Here is a 24,743-nt window from a genome sequence, read left to right as displayed (position 1 = left end):
AGAGAGAGAGAGAGAGAGAGAGAGAGAGAGAGAGAAAGAGAGAGAGACAGAGAGAGAGAGAGAGAGAGAGAGAAAGAGAAAGAGAGAGAGAGAGATGGAGAGAGAGAGAGAGAGACAGAGAGAGAGAGAGACGGAGAGAGAGCGAGAGAGACAGAGAGAGAGAGAGAGACAGAGAGAGAGAGAGAGAGAGAGAGAGAGACGGAGAGAGAGCGAGAGAGACAGAGAGAGAGAGAGAGAGAGAGAAAGAGAGAGAGACAGAGAGAGAGAGAGAGAGAGAAAGAGAAAGAGAGAGAGAGAGATGGAGGAGAGAGACAGAGAGACAGAGAGAGAGAGAGACGGAGAGAGAGCGAGAGAGACAGAGAGAGAGAGAGAGAGACAGAGAGAGAGAGAGAGAGAGAGAGAGAGAGAGAGAGAGAGAGAGAGAGAAAGAGAAAGAGAGAGAGAGATGTGCATCTCTGCATCTTAAGGTACGCACAGTGTAATCGTATCTTAAGATGCAGTGCTAAAACATGCATTAGACATAATTAAAAACATTGTCATGATTCCCACAGATCTAACTTCCTGAAGATGAAGAAATCAGCAATGTTGATCCAGAAAAGATGGAGGGGTTATTACTGTCGGAAGAACTATGGAGCGGTTGGTGTCAGATACACTCATGCACATCTGTGCACAGTTACTGCAGCAGTATCTAACACTCATCTCTTGTCTCGTAGATGCGCGGTGGTTTCTCACGTCTGCAGGCCTTGTATCGCTCTCGTAAACTCTACCAGACGTACCACATCGCACGACAGAGGATCACTCTGTTCCAGGGCCGCTGTAGAGGACACCTGGTGCGCCGGGCGTTTCGACACCGCCTCTGGGCCGTCATCACCATCCAGGCGTACACGAGGGGCATGATCGCCCGCCGGCTCTACAAAAGACTTAAAGGAGAGGTGAGAACACCTGATTTATCTGTAGCTATGCACATTTCTCCAGTTTGGGGAAGTTCTACTCAAAAAGATCATTTTAAATCATAAAGTTGCACTACAAATAAGTGAGCGAGATGTAAATGTTCCTTCATGGTATTTTTTTCAGACGTCTGGAGGATAACATAATGCTTTGTATTTTAATATAGCAAGAAAGATTTTAATGGGAAGAACTCTGTTCTGTCTTTTTCCTCTTGTTTTCTTTTTTCCTTTGTTTTCTGCTGTAACAATATGAAAAAGACAACATGTACTGGGCATTATTTGATTTATGAATAGTTCACTGGAATGCACTGAGAATCTCGTCTTTCTCCTGAAATCCTCACGTCTTTTTCCAGGTTTGTTTTCACACGGGTGAATTCAAATGAAATTATCTTTCGCTTCTAATTCCTATTAGCAGTGTTCACTAGTTTTACCTAAAAGTTAAAAATATTCACTAAAAAACCTATGACTTACATAATACTGCTATAGTGATATATAACCCTTCTGTAATATTGCTTAGGAAATAAATAAGCTTCCGGTTATTCAGGTTATAATCGGGTTATTTGATCTGATTGTTCATGGTCTGTTGAAGGTAATTTGTTAATATTTTTACACTTCTTAATGTGACCAAAGAAAACAGAAACAGTCATGAGTAGCACGGCAATATTCATAGCAATAGCCAAAAAAAAAACATTGTATGGGTCAAAATTATCGATTTTTCTTTGATGCCAAAAATCACTAGGATATTAAGTAAAGATCATGTTCCATGAAGATATTTTGTTAATTTCCTACCTTGCATATAGCAAAACTTAATTCTTGATTAGTAAAATGCATTGCTAAGAATTAATTTGAACAACTTTAAAGATGATTTTCTCAATATTTAGATTTTTTTGCACCCTCAGATTCCAGATTTTCAGATCTCAGCCAAATATTATCCGATCCTAACAAACAATACATCAAAGTTTATTATTTACTCAGCTTTCAGATGATCTATAAATCTCATTAAATAAAAAAAGACGGTCCAGCGTTACAAATTTCCTTTTAATATTCGATGATTGAAGTGAGAGTAAAATAATGTCCCCTTGCTTATTATTGCATTCATAGAGCAAAGCTTTCACTGAATGTTTGCAGTTTAAAGTAAGTTACTCCCATCATGCGGTGCAGGAAAAAGTTGGTTAGTTTACGACAAATGCATTCCTCTTTTCTTCCATCCGTCTCAGTACCGGCGGCGTTTGGAGGCAGAGAAGATGCGACTAGCAGAAGAGCAGAAGTTCAGGAATCAGATGAGCGCCAGGAAGGCCAAAGAAGAAGCCGAAAAGAAGCATCAGGAACGACTGGCACTTCTGGCACGAGAGGATGCTGAGCGCGAGAAGAAGGAGCGAGAGGAGGCGCGAAGGAAAAAGGAAATGTTGGACCAGATGGAGAAAGCGCGGCATGAGCCCGTCAACGACTCTGATATGGTGGACAAGATGTTCGGCTTCTTGGGAACCACGAACTCGTTCCCTGGACAGGAAGGTCAAGCGCCGGCTGGGTTTGAGGTGAGGATGTGGATCTGAATCTCATTAATGGACTGATGAACTGAGCTCCAGCGTGTCATTCTGTTTTCCTCAGGACCTGGAGCGAACACACAGGGAGCTCGAGGAGGAAGACCTGGATGAAGCTCTTCCTCTCCCAGAGGATGATGTGGAAGATTTGTCCGAGTACAAATTTGCCAAGTTTTCGGCTACGTATTTCCAGGGCACGACCACACACACTTATGTGCGCCGGCCGCTCAAACAGCCCTTACTGTTTCACGAAGACGAGGGAGATCAGCTGGTATGTGACCTTTGACACTCAAACACGCTTTAGATTCGAGGACGTGTTTATTTAACTCTGAAGCGATGCTGTCTTCTAAGAACCCTGCTTTTATAAGACAGCATTGCATGTGTGCTTCATAGAGAAGCCAATCCCATAATGCACTGTGAGAAGCTCAAAAAAACATCAACGATGAGATGAGAGGAATGCTGATTATAAATCTATTTAATACAGTTTATAACATATGCGGATTTAAAAGTTAAAATAGTTTAAAGGGCAAAATGGTAAAAATGATTATTTTACCTGATATTTCTATGTGGAAGGTATTTCAATGTATCATTTATTTTAATAAATATAGAAAACGTATATAAATGTATGTGCGTATCAGGGATATTATTGTTTACTAAAATTAAAAAGCTAACTGAAACCATTTTCATTACTAGAAATAAACATTAAATAAAATAAAAAGAAAATTAAACGTCTTAAACTAGTTGCCAAAGCACATTTTCTCATTTTATCTTAATTCAAGTGCTTCAATAATTAAAAATAAAATTAATAAGGCAAATATGTATTTTAAAAATCTAACAAAAATGACTAAAACACACAACTAAATTAACTTTAACTACATTTTATTTATTTATATTTAATAAGTTTATATTTATCAAAAAATATATATATAAATAAATACTCTGTATAAAATCCTACACGTTTTTATAGATTTGTAATAAAGTCTGTATTTGACTATTTTACACACACACACACACACACACACACACACACATTAAAATATAGTATATAAATGCTATATAAAAAGACATACATTTCTAATATTGTCACAATAAAAGGTAAATTGATTTAAAAAAAAAAAAATTAACACACAAATACCATTTGCAGTATAACTTTTTGTACAAATGTCAAAAAATATATATATTTTCTAACAAATATTCTCTAAATAAAAGCTTAATATTGAATATTTTAACTAACTTGAAAATGACTTGTATGAGACTTAAGTTAGTTGAATATGATATGATAGTAATGTAATGTGTTAGTATCTAAAGGCTTGTCTAATAATCTGCTGGTCATGCAGGCGGCTCTGGCCGTGTGGATCACCATTCTCCGCTTCATGGGTGACCTTCCAGAACCCAAATACCACACGGCCATCAGCGACGGCAGCGAGAAGATCCCTGTCATGACCAAGATCTACGAGACGCTCGGCAAGAAGACCTACAAGAGAGAGCTGCAGGCTCTGCAGGGAGAAGGAGAGGTACGGCTGACAAAACACACGTCTGGGCAAATGGGATCGCATTGATGCATGTTTTCATGATCCATAAGGCACTTTGAATCCATCTCTTACAGAACTCGCACACTGAAAGTCACAAGAAGAGCAGTGTGCGTCACAAGCTGGTGTCGCTCACCCTGAAGAAGAAGTCCAAGATCACAGAGGAGGTGAGTGATGCGGTGCACCACCTTCTTCCCTCGTTTCTGGGAGTTCGCTTTTTGGTTTTTAAACTCATTTACCCCTTCAAGACATTGATTTCACAAGGATGAGTCTCTGTCTCTGAGCAGACATCTCTCTTTTTTTTCTATTGGCATTGATGGTTACATGAAGAATGGAATGGAAACTTTCCATTGCACTAAAGGTTCTTTATAGTGAAAAAGGTTCATTTTTATTAAAATGTTCTTCATGCTATGAAAAAATGGTTCTTTTAGGAACTTTTAACTGGAAGGCTCTTTGAGGAACCCAAAAGGCATCGCTGCAAAAACCACCTTTTTGAAACAATTTTGTAAAATTGAAAGGAAGTTATTAGGAGCAATAAACTCTTCTTACACCAGCCAGATGTGAAAAAAAAAATTATCAGCTTCTTCAGAAACAAAATTTACTGATTCAGAACCTCTACTATTCCTATAGTTATCAAACTTAACTTTTCAATATGCTGATTTGTCATATGTTTTTTATTTAATTTAATTTTATTTATTTACTTATTTACTTTTATTTTATTTTATTTTATTTTATTTTATTTTATTTTATTTTATTTTATTTTATTTTATTTTATTTTATTTTATTTTTATTTTTTTTTATTTTTTTTATTTTGAGAACCATAATCATTTAAATGTGTTTACAAATAATAAAATACTGGCCTAAAATCTCTGTGGAACTTCAAATAAATATCCTACCATTTTTCCATGACTAAATGTATTTTATTTTATTTTATTTTATTTTATTTTATTTTATTTTATTTTATTTTATTTTATTTTATTTTATTTTATTTTATTTTATTTTATTTTTATTTACAAATCAATTCAATCAAAATTCAAATCAAAATTTTTATTTTTTTAACAAATCAAATCTCAGGAGATACTTCAAATAAAAATTTCGCACCTAAAAAAATTATTTTGGGAACCCCTGCTTTATCTAATGTCTTTTTTTTATCATGTCATTTCGGATATTGACTTTCAGAGTATTTTCTCTCTTTGTTTTTTATTGTTGTTGTTCTGTAGGTGACCAAGCGTCTGAATGATGGTGAATACACAGTTCATGGAAACAGCATGCTGGAGGACCGACCCACATCCAACCTGGAGAAACTGCACTTCATTATCGGCAACGGCATCCTTCGGCCAGGCCTGAGGTCAGATTGTGGATATGGAAATATAATATTATGAATATAATACACAGCAAAGCATATATAGATCACTCCCTGAGCATTTTTGTCCCTATTGTTTCTCTCAGAGATGAGATCTACTGTCAGATCTGTAAGCAGCTGACCCAGAATCCCTCTAAAAGCAGTCATGCCCGCGGCTGGATCCTCATGTCTCTGTGTGTCGGCTGCTTCGCTCCCTCTGAGAAGTTTGTGAAGGTGAGAAACACAACTCTTTGTTTGTCCCTTTTTATGTTTTGGATCTCCAAGTTCGACTACAAATCTTCTTCTCTTCTTCGATTAGTGCATCTGTAATATTTCAAACACAGATGAATACTTTAATCATGTCTGGTTGGTATTCAAGTACTTACTAAAATCCGGACATACATTATTTATTGCACCTTCAGAGACTGAAATATTGATATTGAAGATTATTGCAATATGGGTTTTCTAAGGTTATAAGATTTTACTGCTTTTAAAATGAATTATACAATTGCATGTGCTTTGACTTTCTTAAGAACGTTCCCAGCATGTTAGAAGGATAAAACCTTAGGCTACAATAAAAGTCATTTTGTAATATTTTCAGTGATTTACTGTTGTGTAAATATGAGCACATTTAAGGCTCACTGTTGCATTTCTGCAACATTCAGAAAATTTATGTTTATGTTATTTGTTTGGAATGTTTCAGTTTTGTATCATTTTAATTACATAAATAATTATTAATTTAGTTATTTAATAATCATTGTTTGGGGTCCCCACTGGACTTTTCCTTCATTTTTTAAAAGTGTTACCTTCGACATTTAAGTGATTTTTTCTTTAAAAAAAAATCATTTTTCATGAGCCAATTTATGGCCTAATTAAGAAATTGTGCAGTAAATAGGTTACAAACTTACAAACTTCCACAAAAACACAGAATAAATGTACAGTTGAGAAGTAAATAAAAAAAATTATATATAGTTTTCTATATAAAAAATGTATATTTCCTTATGCAATCGCTCTTTAAAAGTTTGGAGTCATCGGACATCAAACACCAAAAACTTTATCCTTTTTGAACACTGATTAAGGGTTAAATGCATTTTTAAAATAAAATGTTTTTAAGTTTAAGTGTAATTTTAAGTTTAGTTTTAAGTTTAGTTTAGTTTAGTTTTAAGTTTAGTTTAGTTTAGTTTAGTTTAGTTTAGTTTAGTTTAGTTTAGTTTAGTTTAGTTTAGTTTTATTTTATTTTATTTTATTTTATTTTATTTTATTTTATTCTATTTTATTTTTATTTTATTTTATTTTATTTTATTTTATTAACTTGAAACTCAATGTAAAAAATAATTATATAAATGTGTTTTTAATTTTTAAGTTTTAAATTATTTTCTAAATTATTAAAAAAAATTTTTTTTTTTTTTTTTTTTTATAAATAGGTATGACTAAATTGGGTCTCTGAAGGTTGATTGTAAGTTCAGTGTGTGTCTTCTTCCTGTAGTACTTGAGGAACTTCATCAGTGAAGGTCCTCCGGGTTATGCTCCCTACTGCGAGGAGAGACTGAGGAGAACGTTTGTAAATGGAACAAGAGCACAGCCGCCCTCCTGGCTAGAGCTTCAGGTATCAGCGACTGACTTTACTGATTGTAAAAGCTCTTTCTGCTGCTGTTTTCCATGCAGTAAATGTAGACAGTGACTCTAGGGTCCATCAAACTCTAGGACAAAAAAAAACACAATTCAAAGCAGTCCATATGATGTCTTCTTTTCACAATTTCATCCAAGGCCACGAAATCAAAGAAGCCAATAATGCTGCCTGTGACGTTTATGGATGGAACCACAAAAACCCTGTTGACGGACTCAGCGACCACAGCCATGGAGCTCTGCAACGCACTGTCCGACAAGATCAGCCTCCAGGATCGATTCGGTTTCTCCCTTTACATCGCTTTGTTTGATAAGGTACACAAATCACAACAATGAGCTCTTTTTGGCTTAATTATAGTGTTTATTTAACTAATCATATTTGATACAGGCCTCTAAATGTTAATCTTTACTGTAAGACCTGTTGCACACAATCTGTCTTCTGTCGTCTGATTGATCTTTTTTTTTATTTATTTATTTTTTTTTTTTTATTAATTTAATTGAATTTTTAAGAAAGTGAGAATTAAATAAACTTCCATGAAAATGTCACATGGAAAAATTATTTAACTAGGTTTTAAATCAGAAATCTTAAAATTGGTTTCAAATTCAACAGGAAAAAAAAAATTACTTAGATTTTGCATAAAGAAAATAATGTAAATTTTTTGGCCCATGGTCATATTTCATCCCAGAATAAAAGAAAAAGGACCATTTTAGGACCATTAAGATTTTCTAAATTTTTTAGAAGCTCTATATTGTCACTATATGATACTCTATGAGCCATAAAAACGTGATGTATCAAATATGATACTCAACAAAAGCACACGTAAACGTTTTTTTTTTCAGTCTAAAGGTTTGGTTATTTCATACATCAGGCTTTACAGTGATTTCAGTTCAGAAAATCTCACAGAACTTTCAAGAACATATCAGGGTCATATTTCATGCCCAAATTAAAATAAAAGAAATAAATCTATTTTTTTTATTGAAATAAATAAAAAAAGAATGAAATTAATTGCCTTGAAAATTTCACATGGAAATATGTTTTAAAACTAAAAAACTTTAAATTTAATAGAAATATTAATGTACAATTATATATAAAATTACATGTTGCATGTAGAAAATAAAGCCATTTTTTCTTTTTTCTTTTTTGCCCAGGTCATATTTAAGCCCAAAATTAAAAGAAAAATCTAAAATTATATTTTTGACTAATAATTTAGCCTGTTTTCGGAGCATTAAGATTTTCTACATTTTTGTCATTATTTTTTAATACAATTATTTTGAGCTCAATATTCTCACTGTATCTTGAAGCTGTATCGGATATGATGCTCGACAAAAACACATATGCCAGTGTTCAGTAAAAGTGATTTTTCAGACTATTATTTAATACGTCAGGTTTTAAAAGGACTGTGTTTGGCAGGTTTCGTCTCTGGGCAGCGGTAATGATCACGTGATGGACGCCGTGTCTCAGTGTGAGCAGTACGCTAAAGAGCAGGGCGCGCAGGAGCGCAACGCCCCCTGGAGGCTGTTCTTCAGGAAGGAGATATTCACGCCGTGGCACGACCCGACGGAGGACAGCGTCGCTACCAACCTCATCTACCAGCAGATCGTGCGCGGCGTCAAGTTCGGTGAATACCGCTGCGATCGGGTACGAACCTCAGACACCGAAATCTAAATAATACATTTAAATGTAAATAAATGTATGCATTAAGCAGACGCTTTTATCCGAAGTGACTTACAGTGCATTCAGGCTAACATTTTTTATCTAACATGCATTTCCTGGGAATCAAACCCACAAGCTTGCGCTTGCTAACGCAATGCTCTACCACTTGAGCTATAGGAACACAAATTAATTGCATTTTCAATCACCCACTGTATTTCTAAGGAGGGAATATTATCTTTTTCTGCATCTTTCTTTTGCTTTTGATCTGTTTTTCCACCACATCTCTTTCTTTTGATTGTCTTGCACGTCTACTTTCTTTTGCACTCTTTCTGCATCTTTTCCTTCTGTTTCGTCTTTCCGGGAGAAGGAGGATCTGGTGGAGCTGGCGTCACAGCAGTATTACGTGGACTATGGCTCTGAGATCCTTGTGGAGCGCCTGTTGAGTCTTATTCCATCCTACATCCCCGACAGAGAGATCAGCTCGGCCAAAACTGTGGAGAGATGGGCTCAGTTCATCATGGCTGCGCACAAAAAGGTGCCAAACTTAATAATCGCAGCACTCAATTAGTGGTATTTGGAATTGAAGATATGTGTTGTGCATACTGCTCATTATATACAGTACTGTATACTGCCTGCTTTCAAAAAATACCATGCAGTGTGAAATGATTAAGGTTTTAAAGAGCAGTGTGCTGTTTAGTTGCCACATGACCTCAGTAATTGCATTCAGAAAGGGGAGTGCAGTCAAAAAGAAAGCATGTCAGGATTATATTTCACCCCAAAATTAAAAGAAATAAAAACAGAAATGCTATTCCTTTTTATATAAAATAAAAAAAATTCATTATCATTAAAATGTCATGAGAAAAAATCTAAAATGTTAATTCTAAAATAGATTTAGCATAGCATTAAATTGCAACATATATAAATTCAAATTAGGAAAATGTAAATGAACTGTCATGAAAAGGTTTAAAAATCAACAGAAAACAATATAAAATTACATTTTGCATATAAAAACAAAGTTCAAAGTTCAATTTTTTTCAAAGTTCAATTTTTTTTATTTTACATTAAAAATAAGCGTGTTTTAGGACCACTGAGAGTTTCTATAGGTTTGAAATTATTTTTAAAGAAAATTAAGTACATAAAAAAGTATATATATATATACTACTAAAATATATATATTAAAACATAGTCCTACTTATTTATTGTTTTGGTTTTGGGGATGAAATGTGGACTAAACATGCTTCTGTTAGATTCAAAAAGTTTTCAGCTCAAAAATAAAGATTTACTATTATATTATTTTTATTTTTGTCATATTGATCAAATTAAGAGTCAAGAATGAGACGCTCTACAACACGGTTGATATTACTGTCGGCAGAAAGTCATTTCCAGCACATGCATCGTATTTCACAGTGTACTTTGGTTGAAACACCGTGTGTTTCATGAATGTAGAATATTAAGCTCAGAATACACACTGCATACATCTTTCTTAAAAAAAATAGTAGGTAGTATGCCATTCTGAGCAATTAGTATTTTATCTGTAATGAACGGTGGCTGAGCTCAACACGCTGCAACTTAAGAAAACACATGCAAACTGAAAAAACACCAGCAAATGAAGGAAACATCTGCATTAGTTTGACAACACAAGTGTTGCAAATCATCACAACACATGCATATAACGAAACGCGCTGCAAATCCTCACAACACATGCATATAACGAAACGCGCTGCAAATCCTCACAACACATGCATATAACGAAACGCGCTGCAAATCCTCACAACACATGCATATAACGAAACGCGCTGCAAATCCTCACAACACATGCATATAACGAAACGCGCTGCAAATCATCACAACACATGCATATAACGAAACGCGCTGCAAATCCTCACAACACATGCATATAACGAAACGCGCTGCAAATCATCACAACACATGCATATAACGAAACGCGCTGCAAATCCTCACAACACATGCATATAACGAAACGCACTGCAAAATCTCACAGAAACGCGCTGCAAATCATCACAACACATGCATATAACGAAACGCGCTGCAAATCCTCACAACACATGCATATAACGAAACGCGCTGCAAATCCTCACAACACATGCATATAACGAAACGCGCTGCAAATCCTCACAACACATGCATATAACGAAAGGCACTGCAAAATCTCACAGAAACGCGCTGCAAATCATCACAACACATGCATATAACGAAACGCGCTGCAAATCCTCACAACACATGCATATAACGAAACGCGCTGCAAATCCTCACAACACATGCATATAACGAAACGCGCTGCAAATCCTCACAACACATGCATATAACGAAACGCGCTGCAAATCATCACAACACATGCATATAACGAAACGCGCTGCAAATCATCACAACACATGCATATAACGAAACGCGCTGCAAATCATCACAACACATGCATATAACGAAACGCGCTGCAAATCCTCACAACACATGCATATAACGAAACGCGCTGCAAATCCTCACAACACATGCATATAACGAAACGCGCTGCAAATCCTCACAACACATGCATATAACGAAACGCGCTGCAAATCCTCACAACACATGCATATAACGAAACGCGCTGCAAATCATCACAACACATGCATATAACGAAACGCGCTGCAAATCCTCACAACACATGCATATAACGAAACGCGCTGCAAATCATCACAACACATGCATATAACGAAACGCGCTGCAAATCCTCACAACACATGCATATAACGAAACGCGCTGCAAATCATCACAACACATGCATATAACGAAACGCGCTGCAAATCCTCACAACACATGCATATAACGAAACGCACTGCAAAATCTCACAGAAACGCGCTGCAAATCATCACAACACATGCATATAACGAAACGCGCTGCAAATCCTCACAACACATGCATATAACGAAACGCGCTGCAAATCCTCACAACACATGCATATAACGAAACGCGCTGCAAATCCTCACAACACATGCATATAACGAAACGCGCTGCAAATCCTCACAACACATGCATATAACGAAACGCGCTGCAAATCATCACAACACATGCATATAACGAAACGCGCTGCAAATCCTCACAACACATGCATATAACGAAACGCGCTGCAAATCATCACAACACATGCATATAACGAAACGCGCTGCAAATCCTCACAACACATGCATATAACGAAACGCGCTGCAAATCATCACAACACATGCATATAACGAAACGCGCTGCAAATCATCACAACACATGCACATTAAGAAACAATTAATGAAGCATTGCAAATTTATTTTCATTAACCTTGAAATTATATTTAGCTGAGGATTTTAAAGTTAGCCATCTTAAGTATCGTTTTACATTTAATCATGTAATTATTCAGCTTATGTAGGCTAATAATATCCAAAAGAGAAGGAATCATGCAATCAGGGTGTTTAAAAAAAAACTAACCTTTCAGTTCACCAACAACTCCACTGACCAGAAGCCACTGCATGATAAGCAAATCCCAGCCGGGTCCGACACTTTTTGGGGTCTCCTTGAACAATTCCATTGTGGTCAGTGCTATTTGCAGCAGGATTTGCAGCATTTCTTAATTTTCATGTGTTGTGAGGATTTGCAGCGCGTTTCGTTATATGCATGTGTTGTGAGGATTTGCAGCGCGTTTCGTTATATGCATGTGTTGTGAGGATTTGCAGCGCGTTTCGTTATATGCATGTGTTGTGAGGATTTGCAGCGCGTTTCGTTATATGCATGTGTTGTGATGATTTGCAACACTTGTGTTGTCAAACTAATGCAGATCTTTTGTTCATTTGCTGGTGTTTTTTCAATTTGCATGTGTTTTCTTAAATTGCAGCATGTTGAGCTCTCTCGGCCACCGTAGTAATGAAATCAGCAAAGCTGTTAGTAACCATTATGTTGTGTTTGTAGGGCATCTACACCCAGAAGAGGGTCGACCCTCAGAAAGTGAAGGAGGAAGTCGTGGAATTTGCTCGTTATAAGTGGCCTTTGTTATTCTCAAGATTCTATGAGGCCTTTAAATTTTCAGGTATTTTTTCACAAATTATGTCACATTAATATCGCACAAGGTTTGTGTGCTGTATGTTTACAGATGGCTGTTTATGCTTAGCATATTGTGTTTCTAAAGGTCCTAGTCTACCCAAGAACGAAGTGATCGTAGCTGTAAATTGGACTGGCGTTTACTTCGTGGATGAGCAGGAGCAGGTTCTTCTGGAGCTTTCTTTCCCAGAGATCACTGCAGTGTCCAGCAGCAGGTACGGCATTTCACAGAGATTCATTTAGTGTGTTTTTTTTCACATGATTTGAGATTTGAAGCCAAAAGCCTCTGTGTTTGTCAGTGGAGGGAAGCATCAGGCCCAGAGCTTCACATTGGCCACCATCAAAGGAGACGAGTACACGTTCAGCTCCAGTAACGCAGAGGACATTCGGGACCTGGTGGTCACCTTCCTAGAGGGGCTCAGGAAGAGATCCAAGTTTGTTGTGGCCTTGCAGGACAACCCAGGTTAGAGAAAAGGACACAAACACATCATATCAATGGACCTTGTTACTTTGGCTTTCGCTTAAATGGGTGAATCTCACTAATGCATGGACAGATTATATTTCAGCTACAACAACAACAACAACAACAAAAAATGTACATAAAGAGGCCTATTTTAGGGCCTAGGCCATTTTTTTGCCTAAAATCAATAGACAAAAAATATTAAATTATGTTTTGCAAAAAGTAAATTAAGTCTGTTTTAGGGCCCATGTCATATTTCTGCCTAAAATCTGAATAAAATAAAATAAATATATTTTTTGCATACAGAAAAATAAAGCCTATTTTAGTGCTTAGGCCATATTTCAACCTCAAAAGATCAAAAGAAAGAAAATTAAGAAATGTTTAATTTAATTTAATTTAATTTAATTTAATTTAATTTAATTTAATTTAATTTATGTACAGTATAAGGCCAGATTATCAGAAAAAGAAAATATAAAATATTTTTCATAAAGAAAATAAATCTTATTTTAGGACCCAAGTCATATTTCTGTCTAAAATCTAAATAAAATAAAATAAAACAAATATATATTTCTTTTGCATGCAGACAAATAAAGCCTATTTTATTGCTTGGGTCATATTTCAACCTCAAAAGATCAGAAGTTTAAAAAAAAAAAATTATATTATATTATATTATATTATATTATATTATATTATATTATATTATATTATATTATATTATATTATATTATATTATATTATATTATATTATATTATATTATATTATATTATATTATATTATATTATATTATATTATATTATATTATATTATATTATATTATATTATATTATATTATATTATATTATATTATATTATATTATATTATATTATCAGCCTAGATCAGCCCAAAGTCAAAGAAGAAAATATAAAATCATATTTTTCATAAAGAAAATAAAACTTATTTTAGGACCCAGGTCATATTTCAGAAAATAATATGAAATTATGTTTCGCATAAAGAAAAGAAAACCAGATTTTTTTATTGAGGGCCATATTACTCCGAAATGAAAGAAAAAATATGAAATAAAAAAAATTCATAGAGAAATAAAGGCGATTTAAGGCTCAGGTCACATTTCAGCACAAGACAATACATAAAGATTTACAGTTATATACAGTATAAAGAAAATAAGGCTTACTTTAGTAAATAATTGTGTAATAATTTTTCACGACAGTTAAGTATATATTTAAGGTGAAAAAAAAAATAATTCACAGCATAAAATATTAATTTATATTTGTTTTATTTTAATTATTAATATATATTAATATAATATTACTATTATTATAAACTAATGAATTCCCCTGTCTTGACACAATACTTTTTGTCTGTAAATCAGAATTCAGCTCTGTTTTTTTATAACTAATTTTAATTTGGGATGCTGTAGGCATTTCTTTGACAGTCAGTGTCACTTACACCCGTTCTCATCCTTCATGTAAATCATTGTTCCTGATCAGCCGGCGATGATTCGACGTTCCTCAGCTTCCTGAAAGGTGACCTCATTCTGTTGGACCAGAACACGGGCGAGCAGGTCATGACGTCCGGCTGGGCTCATGGGATCAACGACAGAACCAAGCAGAAAGGAGATTTCCCTGCCGACTGTGTTTATGTGCTGCCTACAGTCGTTAGACCTCCGTCTGATATCGTGGTACTGATATCATTATATTGTGTTCTGCTGCAGGCTGCGTTTCATATTTATTATTGCAGTCTTTTATGAAACCCTCTCACGTTCTCTCTCTCTTTTGCACGGCTCAGGCTTTAATTACCATGACACCAGACCAACGGCAGGAGTCGATCCGGATTTCCCATGTTCCTGTGATGGAGACGGAGGAGAGGATAAAGCCGTACACGCTGGAGGAATACTCCTATGACTACTTCAGGTGAACGACCACACTTCTGGTGCCATAATGTCCCTACACCATCTCAAATAACAAAAAACATGTCAATGAAGTATTATTCAATAAATACAAAAACTATTATATTCTGATTTATAGGGGAAAAAAAAGTGCTGTGTCCAGACCGGGTCATTATATATATATATATATATATATATATATATATATATGCAGTCACTTAATACACATAATTAACTCATGCAAATGCATATGTGTTTTGACCCTTGACCCTCTCCGCTCATCCAGGCCTCCTCCCAAACACACTCTCAGTAGAGTGATGATCACCAAGAACCGCGGGAAGGACAAACTGTGGTGCTGCACACGAGAACCCATCAAACAGGCCCTGCTGAAGAAGTGTGTGGGCCATGAGGAGCTTTCCCAGGAGGCCTGCATGGCCTTCATTGATATCCTTCAGATCTGGGACACATGTGACCTTGAGACTGATTGTGCTTGGGCCGAAATAGGCTTTATCTTGTTATGTAAAATATAATTTTATTATTTTAGTTGATTTTGGGTTGACATGGGCCCTAAAATAGATATTTTTTCATTATGCAAAACATCATTTAATATTTTTTTTTTGTCTTCTGATTTTGAGCTGAAATATGATCTGGGCATTATAAAAGGCTTTGTTCTCTTTATGCAAAATATAATTTCAGATTTTTCTCTTCCATTATTGGCCTAAAATAGGCATACATTTTAGTGTAAAATATAATTTCATTATTTTTATTATTATTATTTATTTCGTTTATTTTGGCTGAAATTTTACCTGGGCTGTAAAATCAGCTTTTTTATTTATGCAAAATATAATTCTTAAATTCAGAATTTTTTATTTAGATTTTAAAATAGACCTAAAATAGGCTTTTTAATGCAAAAAAATAATAATTTCATATTATTTTATACTGATTTTAGGCTGAAATATGACCTGAGTCTTAAAATATACTTTATTTTCTTACACCAAAATATAATTTTGTATTTCTTCGTTTATTTTGAGTCTAAAATAGAAGTTGATGGATATTATGTTCTCTGCCTGTTCCTTGACCCACTCTCCTGCACCTATAATGAAGTATATGGGCGATTATCCGTCCAAGCGGACGCGGTCTGTGAACGAGCTCACAGATCAGATCTTCGAGACTGCGCTGAAGGCAGAGCCTCTAAAAGATGAGATCTACTGCCAGATCATCAAACAAATGACTGAAAACCATGTCAAGTACGTCTCTCCTTTACGTTTATAGCCAGACGCTGTGATTTCTTCCAGTATGCACTTCCATGCACTACTGTTTGTACCGTTTAATTACGTATTGTAAAATGTAATTTATTCCAGTGATCAAAGCTGTATTTTCAGCATCATTACTCCAGTCTTCAGTGTCACATGATTCTTCGGAAATTATTCTAATATGCTGATTTGCTGCTTTTCTGATTATTATCAATGTAGAAAACTGTTTCATATTTTTGTTGAAACTGTTACATCATTTAACGAAAGTTCCAGAACCTCTGTGTGTGTTTGTGCAGGTACAGTGAGGAGAAGGGCTGGGAGTTGCTCTGGTTGTGTGCCGGTCTCTTTCCTCCCAGTAACGTCCTCTTGCCGCACGTCCAGAGGTTTCTACAGTCGAAGAAACATCATCCGCTGGCTTCTGACTGCATGCAGAGACTGCAGAAAGCTTTACGGTGAAAACACTCCTTCACCACACATACATGCATTTAATATATCAACAGGATATTTATATTGCAAAGATACTGGCATCTGAATGAGAATATACCATGAAAAAGAAGCTTTGCACAGACTTCTTAATATGCAGAAGATCTTTAAGTCCAATCTATGATTTTATTTTGACAGTTTACAAAAGGATAGTGACTTAAATCTGTTTTCTTGAATGCACTTGAACACCAAAGTCCGACAAGGTCATAGTTATGAGTGGGAAACTTAAAAGCCCTGAGTTTCTGACTGGAGCTGTCAGTCTCATTTACAGTAAAACTAGCTAAGTTACTTATACAAAATACAATAGTATTGTACAATTATGATAGAATGCATAATGATTCGATTTGCAGTGGCTTCTTAAATAAACATAAAAATGTAAAACATGGAAAGCATGGCACTAGAGCATCACCAGGATCATGGAATGCATGAACTGATCAAATGTAGACCTTGAATACAATGCAAGTTGCTTTGATTAAAAGCATTTGCAAAAGCAAATGCATGAATGTAAACATGAAAAATGTGAAAACACACTGTTGTTGCATTCTATTGCATCATCCTTTTGTAGATTTGATTTATTTTTAATTAAGAGATAAACTACAAAATATCATCTTGCATCAAACAAAGTGACTTTAACACTTGGGATGTTGTAATTATGACTCTGAAGTGGAATGACTCATCTGCTCTGTCTGAGCCCCTGGACGCTCATAATTAAGCATGTCCTCTTTATCTCTTTCACACTGTTTTTCTGTTCTGTGAATGTCACTCCATTCTGAGCTCAGGAGGACTCTTTAGTCATGATGTTGTGAATTTGAGTGCTCTTTGCAGTGTGTTACAGTATGAATGGCTCTTCACGGACACCGTATGCTTGCTTGTGTGCAGGAACGGTTCCCGCAAGTATCCGCCGCACCTTGTGGAGGTGGAGGCTATTCAGCACAAGACCACACAGATCTTTCACAAAGTCTACTTCCCCGACGACACTGATGAGGTGAGACAGACCTGCGTATGCTCATGACCCGTTAAACATACAGAGTGCTTGTTTATTTGGACAGTAAAGAGATTCAGAGGTGACACTGATATACTGAGCTTCAACAAAGAACTTTTTATGAATGCATTTATTTTGTTAGAACGATAAAACTTGAAATAACATGAAATTAAAGTAGGGTTCTAAGTACTAAAATAGCAAACATTAAATAAACAAATAAAAAATATGTCAATAGCCAATAGCCAAAAAAACATTGCATGGGTCAAAATTATCGATTTTTCTTTTATGCCAAAAATCATTAGGATATTAATTAAAGATTATGTTCCATGAAAATATTTTGTAATTTTCCTACTGTAAATATATCAAAATTAAATTTTTTATTAGTAATACGTATTGCTAAGACCTATAAAATAACATTGAATAAAGCTTCAAAAATTTCTACTTTTAAATCAGAATATCCCCTCAAATTAATGAAATTAAATTAAATTAATAAAAATTTATTGTAAAAATATTTTTTTTTACATTTAAAAAGTTACTAAGTTACTAAAAGTTTTAATTTTCATTTAGGTTAACATAAAGTACCACAATAACCAGCGTGAGATAAACTAAAACATAAAACTTAAAAAAATAATTGATAAAAAAAATAAAATAATGAATAATAATACAAATGACAAAACAAAAATTCATAATTTAAAAAAAAATCTAATTCAAGATATTACCAGAAGCTATAATAGTATCAGTGATGCTAGAATAACACTGAATAAAACTGCTTCACATTTCAGATTTTTCATCCATCCCAGAATATTCCTTTAAATGCATTTGGGAGTGTTTGACACAGCTCTGTGATTCCCTCTGTGTGTTTCAGGCGTTTGAGGTGGAGTCCAGCACGAAGGCCAAAGACTTCTGTCTGAACATCTCCAGCAGACTGCTGCTCAAATCACCCGACGGCTTCAGTCTGTTCGTCAAGATCTCTGATAAGGTAAAAAGAGCATCGTCTTTGGGCAGTGGGATTTTGACAATCTTTAATTGGTCCTGAAACCAGTCTTTAATGCCAAGCTGAACCATTAACTGAGTAATTAATGGGGTTAGAATAATATGGGATTCCTATCAAGACATCTGTCTGTGTTTGTGTGTTGTAGGTGATAAGTGTTCCTGAAGGTGATTTCTTCTTCGACTTTGTCCGTCATTTGACAGACTGGATCAAGAAAGCCAGACCCGCTAAAGATGGTACAGCTGTGAATTCGGGTTTACTTTATTCATCTCTCATGTACATGAACAAAACATTAGCATGGATATATATATATATATAAGTTCTTTGGATGTCAGTATCATGATACACTAGTGTTTGGTAAGGATTGGTAAGATTTGCCGCTCAAGAAACATTTCTGATTATTATCAATGTTGAAAACAGTTATGCTGCTTCATATTTTTGTGGAAACTGTGAAGCATTTTATTTTTCAGGATTTATTTTTTTTAATTTTTAAATATAAAGTTTATTTCAAAAACAACATTTGTTTAAAATAGAAACCCTTAGTAACATTATACATGTCTTTACTGCCACTTTTGATCAATTTAATGCATCCTTGCTGAATAAAAGTATTAATAAATAAACCTGAATAAATTATAAATACTTACCAAGAGTATATGACTTAATCCACTGCAAGTATTTAATTTAATTTAATTTAATTTAATTTAATTTAATTTAATTTAATTTAATTTAATTTAATTTAATTTAATTTAATTTAATTTAATTTAATTTAATTTTTAATTTTTAATTTTAAATAATTTTGTAATTTTTTATTTATAATTTTTAATTTTACGAAGGGTAAAGAGTAATGGCTCTAACTCTGATGTTCAGGTATCGTGCCTTCATTGACCTACCAGGTGTTTTTCATGAAGAAGTTGTGGACGAGCACCGTTCCTGGCAAAGACTCCTTCGCAGACTCCATCTTCCATTATTATCAGGTGAGCTGACATAAATAGTCAGTAGTTCATCATAAAACTATGAATGAACCATGGTTAAAACCCTGGACTGTATCAAATAGAGCATATCACATCTTCATAATCGACATACATGTGCAGGAACTTCCCAAGTATCTGCGTGGATATCACAAGTGCTCCAGAGAAGAGGTTTTCCAGCTCGGCGCTATGATCTACCGGGTCAAATTCGAGGATGACAAATCCCACTTTCCCGGCATTCCCAAGATGCTGAAGGAGCTGATTCCTCAGGACCTGATTCGCCAGCTCTCGCCCGATGACTGGAAAAGGGTTTGTGTCACACTTACAAAGATCTGAGGTGTGTGTGTCCCTCAAACACTGATCCTTATCAGTATACATCCTCTTTATGATCTGCAGTCGATTGTGGCGTACTTCAACCGGCATGCTGGGAAATCAAGGGAGGAAGCCAAGCTGATGTTTCTGAAGATCATCTTTAAATGGCCCACGTTTGGCTCGGCCTTTTTTGAAGTGAAGGTACAGCCACTGTGCTGTTCGGCAATCTTACACTTTTCTACTTGCTAGCCTATTTGCAGAGTTCTTGGAGCTCGTTTTAATTTTCATTAATTTCTCTGAATGGACCGATCTCTTTTGTAAAATAATTTCTTTTTTCATTGATCCCCATGCAGCAAACCACAGAGCCACACTTCCCTGAGATCCTGTTGATAGCCATCAATAAATATGGAGTCAGTCTGATCGACCCCAAGAACAAGGTGAGTTTTCTTTCTTTTTCTTGCTTTTTACTAAAGTTTCATCATGCAACGACTGTATTTTCCTTTTTTTTTAGCATCTGAAATGTTTTGCAATTATTGCAACTAATGTCAAGCACACAAACACATGCATTCGTTTCAGTAGTTTTAGTTTCACTAGGTTTAATACGTTATCAAATAAATGTATTTATGCTTGGTGTTTAAGTTGTTTAATAAATGGCATTATGTTTGTTTCATACTATTTCTAATTTTTGATTCTTGTTCGGTTTGAATAGTTACATTTAAAGGATTTGATGTGAAGTGAAGGAAACTAAAATACATGTTTATAGTGTTTACAATTTTATTGTGTATTTTACATTCTGAATAGTTTTTTAAACATTTTAATTAGTTATTTATTTCGCATTTTAATTTACATTTTTTAAAGTTTCCGTATTTTTTTTTTCTTATTTATTTCTTTTTAATTTATTTAAAATCTAAATGAAAATGAGAAATGTTGCTTTTTCAACAATAGCTGAAAATAGGAATAAATCATAATGCATTGCAGTCAAACTCAGTGTAATTTCATTTTAGTATGATTTATATCATTGGTATTTAATAATATTTTGAATTAATATTTAGCATTTATTATTATATTTTATAATTAATTTTTAATTTCATTTTTATCGAGTTTCAGGCAATGTTTAAAGTTTTTTCTTTTAATGTTTTTAGTTTTAATTAACTGTAATATCCCTGTTCTGGATATACTAATACAGTGTTACTCATACATTGCCATGACTTGTTTTTTCTTTGATCCCAGCGTGCAGTGATGATTGTGTTGTCTGTGTTTTCTCTGTTCTCGATCCGCAGGATATTTTAACCACGTATCCCTTCACTAAGATCTCCAACTGGAGCAGCGGGAACACGTACTTCCACATAACTATCGGAAACCTGGTTCAGGGCAGCAAGCTTCTGTGCGAGACGTCACTGGTGAGACAAAATGAGTGATGATTATATGGATGTTTAATGAAAGAAAAATGGCCATTTGTGCATTTTCTTCCCTTGTTTCTTCATAACAGGGCTACAAAATGGACGACCTGTTGACGTCCTACATCAGTCAGATGCTGACCACTATGAGCAAGCAGCGCAATTCACGTGGCCACAGCAAGTGAACGTTTGATTGGCGTGAGGCGGCGGAGCTGGTGCGTCTGCTGCGGCCTATTGGTCGGCCGTGCAGCTGGGGGCGGGCCTTCGCGTCCCAGCTGTGGCGAATGAGCCGCACCCCCTCTGCCAGCTCCCAGGGCTCTGTGCGTCCCGATGAAGACTCTTCATCTGCCTCCAGTGAGGATGACTACCTCTGAGCAAAGCTCCTGTCTCCATCTGCTGTTGAGAAATGGCATGTGAAGAGCCAGATTCATGTCTCTTGTTGGATGATTTGCTCTGTTTTAAGGCACAATTTAGGTACCATTTTCTTAGTTTAGTAGAATTCAGAGTTAAGAGTCGATTATGGACTGGAATTGCGTTGCTACATGCATCCTGAAGCATTATTTATGTGGTAATCTCTGTAAAAGCGCTAAGAAAAATACTTGCATGAGTTTCTGGAGGGTTTTGAATTAATCTTTTTAATGCAGGAAAAAAATCACTTTGAAATGTTAGTTTGTGTTCCATTTGAGAATGATACATTTATTTGATTCACATTTTAAAATGTTACACTGAAGGCCTTAATTGTATTGTATTTTTTTTTTTTTTTATGGGAAGACTAGTAACTGTTTTTACATGCATCTTAAAGGAAGATACAGTAAGTCTTCATCAGAACAGATTTGGAGAAATTTAGCACTGTATCACATGCTCACCAATGAAAGTGAATGGGTGCCGTCAGAATGAGAGTCCAAACAGCTAATAAAAACATCACAAAATGTCATTTTTTGGGTTAACTAGTCCTTTAAAATTGTTACATGAGCAACATTAATCTCTTGAGCTGCCATTATAACCTCATTTGCATGAGTCCCGAGTCTGTTAAAAACATGCAGAAGTGTATTTTGTATATGAAAGGGGGAAAAAAGAAAAATGCATGGCCTTATAAAATATATATATATATATATACATAAACATTTACATAAAGAAACCCGTCTATAACATGTTTAGGTCATATTTGTCCCTGAGGAAAAATTATTTTTGCATGAAGGAAAATGAAACCTGAAAGCCTGTTTTAGAAGTCAAATTTTTGAAGCGTTCGTGCATCATGGAAGTATTTGTTGCACTGCCTTTAATGTATGATTTAAAGACATTAGAAAGTATTAAAATATCATAGTGTTGGGGGTTTAATGAGAACCAATAATATTATACCCATAGAATTTCCAGATTCACAAATAAAATGTACTTTCAAAAATCTTACTGCTCTTAAAATCAGGATTCACATTCTTAATGCACATTAAAAAAAAATTATTATCGCTTTTTGAAATGATTTTGGGGTGAAATGTGACCTTGACATGTTTTATCCAGTAGTTGATAAATAGATATGTTAGAATGAAACTCTAGATGTCCTTAAAGTTTTTAAAGCCTGTTATTGCTTGCAGTTGGAGCAGTAGGTTTGGGCTCTTTTTATTAATTTATGGCCTTTATTTGCACCAAATATGTACTTCAACACAATTATTTGACTTACTGTAACATCAGACACTAACCTGAACGCATCTGTTTCTTGTGTTTTGTGTGCGAATTCATTTAAAAACTAAGTAATGACTATTGTTATTTAGCCACTCTTTTATGCAAAGGCATCATATTAGTTATAAAATTTTATATAAAATGTTCCTGTAAAAAGTGTAACATTACATCCATGAAAATTAAATGTGTTCAACACTGATGTGATACTGTCACTTTAACATCAAATCTTTTGTGATGATACATATTGAGACAATATTGAGAATGCTAAAATATTTTTATTTAGGCTATTAGAGATGATGTTATAGAGTAACAAAAAAAAGACAGCGAAAAACTTTTATCAGAATATCATCAGTTTACAATCATATTTACAGACATGTTACATTAAGACAGATTAAGTAATATAAATCACTCTAGGCGTTGCATTTTATACAGGCGATAGGTTTCAGCATCCCATGGCAAGAGAAACATCTGGAGCAAAAAACATGAACACAAGCCAGAGCGTGAACGTTGAACATGCAAACTCATCACATTAATCAGAAACCTTGCGTGATCAGAGGTTGATTAAAGCGAGCGCTTTAGGTTTCATGTCAGCAATTCCAGCAATCTAAAGCTTTCAAATGCAGATTGTCTGTTTGGCTTGTTATTGTCTTCCTGATTGTAAAGGTTTGTCAATTTTATCACATCATGCAATGGATCTGACATCTTTAATATTTCCAAAACACTCTGGATTCAATCTGGTGATGGATTTCATTTTTACCATGCGTCAGACGGCAGAAATCAGGCAAACTCAGCCTTCAATGATAAAAACGAACTTCACAGAAGCAACAGAAACTGGATGATGGATTCATCTAATGCTGCCAATTCTGAAAACAATTGGTCAAATACATTTGATATTTTTTAACAAAATATCACTTACATTACATTTTCAATGAATTACCATGTAAATACCATGGTACATGAATTTCATGGTACTGGCACAGTATAAGAATAATTCACCCTAGAATAGGAAATAATATATTTATTGTTATTAATATATACTGTATATTAATACTATTATAATATTTAGTAAAGCTTTACAATAAGGTTCCATTTATTAACATTAGTTAAACTAACAGTGAAAAACACTTCTAAAGGATTTATTACTACTTTATTACATTTACAAATACATTATAAAAATTGTATGTATTGGTGTTCTTTTATGGACCTGAGCTGATATGGACTAACAATGAACAGCTGAATTTTACTAAATTTAACAAAGATTAATAAATACTGCAACAAATGTATCACTCATTGTTAATGTTAGTTGATATATTAAATACAGTTAACAAATGGAAACTTATTGTAAAGTTACCTAAGATTTTATTTGATATATGTTTTAAGCACATTTTCCCACAAAATTTCAAAAAATTTTTAAGTGTAATTTTTTTTAAGGTAATGTGTGTGTGTGTGTGTGTATACATACACAATACTATGTTTGGACACATTATAGTAATGCAAATTTTAGGGGAAATGTGCTAAACTCAAAACAGTGTAGTATTTTTACCTACCGGTATTTACTTTTAGGTTTGATTTTAGGGATTTAAATTTTTTACCATTTAACAGACATATGTTCCTCCTTAGATCCAAAATATGATGTATATATAT

The 24,743-nt window shown here is 34.5% G+C and overlaps 1 protein-coding gene across 2 annotated transcripts; it reads left to right on the top strand.

The window, feature by feature from the left end:
• The first annotated feature begins 553 nt into the window (after positions 1-553).
• LOC132156381 (unconventional myosin-VIIa-like) lies at positions 554-21,816 on the top strand. Of its 2 annotated transcripts, none has more exons than XM_059565369.1 (29): positions 554-636; positions 714-932; positions 2,165-2,482; positions 2,556-2,759; positions 3,826-4,002; positions 4,095-4,184; positions 5,238-5,365; positions 5,467-5,593; positions 6,846-6,965; positions 7,127-7,300; positions 8,397-8,624; positions 9,007-9,174; positions 12,567-12,684; positions 12,784-12,910; positions 12,995-13,158; positions 14,642-14,832; positions 14,940-15,064; positions 15,326-15,483; positions 16,133-16,286; positions 16,589-16,744; positions 17,655-17,760; positions 18,623-18,736; positions 18,897-18,984; positions 19,616-19,722; positions 19,840-20,025; positions 20,113-20,229; positions 20,382-20,465; positions 21,309-21,428; positions 21,518-21,816. In XM_059565369.1, the coding sequence occupies exons 1-29, from the start codon at positions 568-570 to the stop codon at positions 21,608-21,610; spliced, it is 4,230 nt and encodes a 1,409-aa protein (XP_059421352.1). In that variant the 5' UTR covers positions 554-567; the 3' UTR covers positions 21,611-21,816. The 2 variants fall into 2 exon arrangements, with proteins under 2 accessions (XP_059421352.1, XP_059421351.1); XM_059565368.1 differs by having other exon boundaries at positions 9,004-9,174.
• The last annotated feature ends 2,927 nt before the right edge of the window (positions 21,817-24,743 follow it).

The sequence above is a fragment of the Carassius carassius genome, chromosome 13 (assembly GCF_963082965.1).
Source record: "Carassius carassius chromosome 13, fCarCar2.1, whole genome shotgun sequence".
Taxonomy (NCBI): Eukaryota; Metazoa; Chordata; class Actinopteri; order Cypriniformes; family Cyprinidae; genus Carassius; species Carassius carassius.
This window is presented reverse-complemented; position numbering and strand designations above follow the sequence as displayed.